The sequence below is a fragment of the Austrofundulus limnaeus genome, unplaced genomic scaffold (assembly GCF_001266775.1).
Source record: "Austrofundulus limnaeus strain Quisiro unplaced genomic scaffold, Austrofundulus_limnaeus-1.0 Scaffold2466, whole genome shotgun sequence".
Taxonomy (NCBI): Eukaryota; Metazoa; Chordata; class Actinopteri; order Cyprinodontiformes; family Rivulidae; genus Austrofundulus; species Austrofundulus limnaeus.
The window spans coordinates 3,041-9,840 of NW_013954868.1; the positions used below are offsets into that span (position 1 = coordinate 3,041).

The 6,800-nt window shown below is 40.6% G+C and overlaps 1 protein-coding gene across 1 annotated transcript in view; it reads right to left on the reverse strand.

The window, feature by feature from the left end:
- LOC106511039 (protein IMPACT) overlaps nt 1-6,800 on the reverse strand; it is a gene marked incomplete at both ends in the record, with an annotated part of 11,765 nt that overhangs the window by 797 nt on the left and 4,168 nt on the right. The window contains 2 exon segments of the mRNA XM_013999780.1: nt 3,447-3,541; nt 3,614-3,739. Of these exon segments, the coding sequence (XP_013855234.1) occupies nt 3,447-3,541; nt 3,614-3,739 (221 nt within the window).

Below are 6,800 nucleotides of genomic sequence, written 5' to 3' on the forward strand. Positions count from 1 at the left end.
TGTTTCTCACCAGGTGTTTTCAGTTCATCAATTAGTTGTCAGTGTATTTAAGTCCTGTCTCGTCTCAGTCTTTTGTCGGTTCATTGTGTTCTGTTCCCCCTGCCTGTGTGAACCTCGTCATCCTGTAAGTTTGAGCTGTTTCTACAGCAGTTCTTTTGTTACTTTAATAAACCTTTTTTGTTCTACTTTTTGGAGGCTGCACCCTGGATCTGTTCCTGCCTGATTTTGACGCTTGGCTTTAACCATTCCATGCTGTTTGTATTTGGTCCATATCTTGGATACAGCTGACTGAACAGCCCACATCTTTAGCTACCATGCATGAAGAGTTACCTTTTTCAAGAAGTTTCACAATCCTCTCTTTTGTTTCAAGAGACATTTCTCTTGTTGGAGCCATGGTTCTTGCCACTCCACTTCATCCAGCAGCCCTCCAAGGTGTCATGACTGKAGGTGTTTTTAACTGCAGACTAATGAGCASATCWAATCTGAGGCAGGTGTCCATTTAGGGAAAGGAAATTGACTGGGTGTGTCCTTATTTTCTACCTCCAATTTGAGTGATTCCATACTTTTTTCCTCAGAATTGAGTGATTCCATATTTTTCCCTGTACTTGGTCAATAAAAGTAACATTCACTGACTTCCACAATGTTTTCTCTTCATTTCTTTGAGTGTTCCTGAAAGCCAACAAGTTGCACTTCGGAATGACCTTATTATTGTGTCATGTTTTTGATCTGAGTTTGTTTTACAGAATAAAATGTCTGAATGAGTGCTCATCCAAGACTGGTAATTCCATACTTTTTTCCAGGGTTGCTCACCATGGATTGTTCATAACGAACACCATGTTCAAACATAAGGGCGTCCATATGTGCTCTTGGCACCAGGACACACTAAGCTGCAGTTCGATGATTGACTTTGTTGTCATCTCATCTGATTTGCGGCCGCATGTCTTGGACACTCAGATGATAGGGGATGTCAAGTGATCACTACCTGGTYGTGAGTTGGCTCCGATGGTTGGGGAGYATGCCGGTCAGACCGCAGAGTGTGTTCCAACTATAGGGGGATCGTACTTCTAAGCCTCCCTGGTAAGGTCTATTCAGGGGTCCTGGAGAGGAGGGTTCAGGGAGAGCAGTGTGGTTTTCGTCCAGGTTGTGGAACACTGGACCAGCTCTAGACCCTCAGCAGGGTCCTGGAGGGTGCATGGGAGTTTGCTCAACCAGTCTACATGTGTTTTGTGGACTTGGAGACGGCGTTTGATTGTGTCCTTCTGGGAGTCCTGTGGGGAGTACTCTGGGAGTATGGGGTGCCAAGCCCATTGATATGGGCTGTTAGGTCCCTGTACGACCGGTGCCAGAGTTCGGCTGCATTGCCGCTAGTAAGTCAGACTCATTTCCGGTGAGAGTTGGACTCCACTAAGGTTGCCCTTTGTCACTGATTCTGTTTATAACTTTTATAGACAGAATTTCTGGGGGCAGCCAAGGTGTTGAGGGGATCTGTTTTGGTGACCTTAGAATATAATGATAATACTTCCCCCCGAGCGAAATTACAGGTATTACAGCTGCAGCCATTCAGATCAGAGAAAGGGTCGCATCTCTACTTTTTGCGAATGATGTGGTCCTGTTGGCTTCATCAGATCGTGATCTCCAGCTCTCACTGGAGCGGTTCGCAACCGAGTGTGAAGCGGCCGGGATGAGGATCAGTGCCTCCAAATCTGAGACCGTTGTCTTGAGCTGGAAAAGGGTAGGGTGCCTTCTCCGGGTCAGGGAGGAGGTCCTGCCCCAAGTGGAGGAGTTTAAGTGTCTCGGGGTCTTGTTCACAAATGAGGGAAGAATGGAGCAAGAGATCAACAGGCGGATTGGTGCTGAGTCTGCAGTGATGCGGGCGCTATTTGATCTGTCATGGTGTGAGAGCTGAGCCAAAAGGCGAAGCTCTAGATTTACCGGTCAGTCTACTTTCCTACCCTCATCTATGGTCAGGAGCTTTGGGTAGTGACCGAAAGAACAAGATTGCGGATACAAGCGGCTGAAATGAGTTTCCTCCGCAGGGCGTCTGGGCTCTCACTTAGAGATAGGGTGAGAAGCTCAGTCGTCCAGGAGGGACTCAGAGTAGAGCCGCTGCTCCTCCACGTCCAGAGGAGCCAGATGAGGTGGCTCATCTGGTCAGGGATGACCCCCTGGTGAGGTGTTCCAGGCACGTCCCACTGGTAGGAGGCCCAGAAGAAGGCCCAGGACACACTGGAGGGACTATGTTTCTCAGCTGGTCTGGGAACACCTTGGGATTCCCCCAGAGGAGCTGGCCCAAGTGGCTGGAGAGAGGGAAGTCTGGGTCTCTCTGCTTAGGCTGCTGCCCCCGAGATCTGACCCCGGATAAGTGGAAGAAAACGGACGGAGGGACAGACAATGCTTTGGTCTGAATTCCTCCTTATTTTAACTTTACCAGCCCCTCTTTCACCCCTTTTCTGATGTGTGTTTCAAAGCAGCTGGTTTTAACACTGTTTCTTRAAGGAGCTTTAAGCCCTGCCCCCTCCTGCTTCCAGACTGGTCCACTCCGGTTTGAGAAAGGGGGTTAGCGGCATTTTCTAGCATTTAGAAACATTTTATTTACAATTTAATCAAAATATGTCAGCAACAGAAGACTTATCCATCCAGCCTTACATGTTGGAGTCAGAGTCTGACCCAGAACCAGAGGAGAATTAAGACGAGGAAATTGTAGCTTATTTGGCAATTTCTTCGCAGATAATTTGATGTAATAGTTCAAAAAACATGATAGAAAATAGAAAAAACTGAATGGGTAGAAAAATATGACCCAAACAGAATATAAAGATGTCTTTGCAGCACCAGGAGGGACTAAACTAAAATATTTTACACTCCTAGAGCCTCCAAGTACACAACAAAATGTATTTAACAGCTAAAAAGTGGATTTTGCATATGTCCCCTTTAATACTTGAGACTTTGGTCTCTTTAAAAAGTCTTTAGTTTATAAACAGGTTATTAATGCTAGAATTAAAAACCTTAAAACTACATAAGACTGTTTTGTTTTGGTGAAAGCTGTTACTTCTCTTGATAACATCTTTAAGAGCAGCAGATGAAAATATTTAGCCTGCCCAGGTCTCCATCAGTTTGTTGGAGTTTTCTCTGCAGGACAGTTGCATCTGGAAGTATTTTTGTCCAAATATCACTTCACAGCAGGTGGAAGCTTTTAAGATGTGCCAGAGTATGAGATTAGCATGCAGAAAGGAGCAGGGATATTAGATTTTATTCAAGCTGTGGCATAAATTTACAGATTGAAATCCTTCTCACCCTTTTCTCCATGAAGTCATTTTTCCTGAAACTCTTATCAGTAACTGTCAGGCAGTTTTCTATATGTGCTTAAACAAATTGTAGAGTTTTAATTGAATTTAGAAATCAAAGCTTTTCTGAAGGCAGACCAAAAGCAAAGATTTCACCCGTTGTACCTGTCTGGGAGTAACTAGAGGAGCCAGATGGGCCTGGAAGGTACTGCGTCTGTCTGTGACGGTGTCTCCGTGTTTGATTGGCGGGACCTCCTCATCTGCAGGATCACAGTGTTACACTTAATAACGCATGGTTTTATGAAGCAGGGGCAGATTACAATGAGCCGTACCATTGTCTTGATCCAGGAACAGAAGCTCTTCCTGTGTGTGCTGCGTGAGAGCGCTGAAATCAGGGACATCTTCATCATCCTCCTCTTCCTCCTCGGCTGTCATGTTCACTTGTCCTGGCTGATCCGCTGAAGCAGGTGAMAAGAAAAGAACCGCTGCGTAAATGGCCTTTTTAAAATCCCAGACTGTTGCTGTAAAATCTACCCTGTTTTCACACAGAACAGCAACATTTCAGAAGTCACTGTGACTTTATTACTGACAGCAGAAAGTAAGTAATTACTTGGAAATGTTTGATCTGATCTGCTYTAGATTAACTGATTAAATATGTTGCAACATGATAAAGGAAGTTCTCATTAGCTCGAGTTCTACAGAAACCCAATCACTGTGCAGAATAAAGCTGGTTTATCACCCAAAGACATAAGGATGAAAAATGTGTGAGTGCACTGTAAAAATAAATTGTAAGATTTGCTTGAGAAAATCCTGTAAACAATTTGCACTAACGTTTGGTAAGTAAATTTAAATGCTACAAATTCATGTAATATTTACTCTCATCATTATCTAGTAAAAGTTATTAAGAATATAGTTAAAGATTTGTGAATAAATCAGGTAAATTTTACTTAATTTGCTCAATTAAATCTTGTAACATATAGTTGAGCAAATTAAGTAAAATTTACCTGATTTATTCACAAATCTTTAACTATTCTTAATAACTTTTACTAGATAATGATGAGTAAATATTACTTGAATTTGTAGCATTTAAACTTCCTTAAACATTAGTGCAAATTGTTATGAGGATTTTTTCAAGTAAATCTTACAAGTTCTTTATAACAGTGCACATGTGTCAAGCACAACATTGTAGCATGACACCTCACAGCTACAGAGAGAGGTGTAGCTCTTGTAGTTCTAGACTTCACCACCAGGTGGCAGTTTTGAAGAACCTTTATTGGATTCTTCTTCATGAACAACACAGACAAAGTGAAACTCACAGGTCTTATTAATGACTAGGCCTACCACTCTCACTTATGGTTACTTCTGCTGAACGCTTTAACACAAGTTAACAAATAATGAACACACAAATTAGAGTAACACAACAGACTAATTGCTGAAAGAACAATGTTAACCYATTCCCTAAAATGATTTAACAACAACAAACATGAATCCTACCCACAATCCTCCACTGCAGTCACATGACAAACAGCCAAACACAGCAGAATGCTACAATATGCATTCCCTGTTCCCTGACAACTAAATATCACCTACATTATGTCATCAAACTATTGCACACCAACAAATGTATTCAAGCAAAAGAAAGCAGACAACTTGTGTTTTATTTCCACCATGTCTTGTCCTCTCCTTGAAAAGTGAAGCAAGGGAATGAGGAGCAGCAGCCTTTGTGTGTGCATGCAGCCTCAGTTTTAGTCCAGAAGAGTAGAAGTTACTTAATATATTCATGTTTATGTGCTGTCCAGAAAAAAAAACTTAAATATTACTGGTGAAATAATATTAGCAGTTACTTTTTTGTACAGTACTATTGATAAAGAATATAATGTGTACTGTTTATTTAGTAAATTCTAGTAGTTTAGAGATTTTGATACTTTTTTTGTAAAATTTAAAAGAATAATTAAATAAATGTTACTACACCCAAAAATCCTTTTTTTCAGTGTGGGGTAAGTGTCACTTTACTATAAGATGCTCTCAGTCAAAAACTCTGACAGTAAAGACGTAGGTGAGCTGTATTCTGTCTTTTATTTGTTAATGAAGACAACAAAACCAACAACAAATTAGATAGCTGTCAGAATATTTTTATAATCTTTTGTGTTCATTGTTGTTTTTATGCTTTTTAGTTGTTATTTATATTTTTTATGTGTTCTGTTTCTCTGTGCCACTCCTCATTTGGTCGATTTCACTCCATCACTTGCCCTGCCCACTCTCACATGTTCCTCAGTGTCATTTTGCCAAGGTGTCTCTACCTTGTCCTTCTTCAGTTGATCATTATGTGATATTTGTGCCAGCTGTCCGCATCCTTGTTCTGTCAGTCTTTTTTTTTGTTTTGTTTTACAATAAAAAAGTTTTATTTTTGGAGCTCAGTGAGCATCTTTGGGTCCAGCCTTTACAACCGTGACAAACTGCTACTTGCTTCAAAAAGCTTTTCAGAAACTTTTAGGCTTTGGCCAACTGGTGAAGGTGTATAGAAATAAAGCATGTCACAAATAGGCAATAAATAAATTATTTCCATGATAAATTAAAATAAGGTCAATAACTGTTTGTTTTGCATAAGACCCCCGTGAACATGTATTCAGTTATAGGACCATCTTTGGTTTTCTGACACTTTTTTCAGCAGGTCGGATGCCTCAGGACATCATGCCGAAGCTTGGGTTTGCCAAGTTTTTTTTATATTTTTATTGTTTTTTACACCATGTAAATTTCATAAAGCAATGGCAGGTGACCTCAGTTATTTTTTGAAGCCAGAGGAAGACACACAGAATAAATTGTGCTGGCTTGGATAGAGAAGGTGGGTGGTGATGATATTACAGCTTCACTAAATGTAGTTGTGTGTTTTCACCAACTCTGTTCCCACTCAGTTAGTAACTTTTTTTTTTACGTCCGTAAATCTCATAGACTTCCGTAAACTTCGGAAGTGTGTGTGGGCTAGTATTCCCTACTATGTGGGGACCATTTTTCCATGTCCATCACTCACTGACAGCACTCTTAATAAGATAGGCATTCATATTAATAGAGCAGAATTTAAGCTTAAATTATTTATTGCAAAATAATAAAGATTAGATGTTTCCAAGTGACAAGGTAATGATCGCACTTGCATCAAACGTCATGATTTTACTGCAGTTGCATAAAAAAACAGAAGAAATCAAATGTTTAAAGTTTAACTTTCTGTTTCCGGCTTAAACTTTGACTGGTGTTTCTTCTGTGGTGCAGAGCTCCAAACTGGGCTGGGTTTCCACACTTGTTTTGCCAAATTCCTTTTGTTGTATGTGTAGGCGTCTTATACAAGTTTTAGCAAATGTCCTCTATACCAGTGGTTCCCAAACTTTTTATCTTCTGACCCACGGCAAAAACCTGTGACCCCAAATATTACTGGTCTGAGTACACGAACTTTGTTAATAACCCTAAAAACACAGGCTTTTTGACAATCTAAACAGCTTGTACACAAATATAAATACGTATTTATAC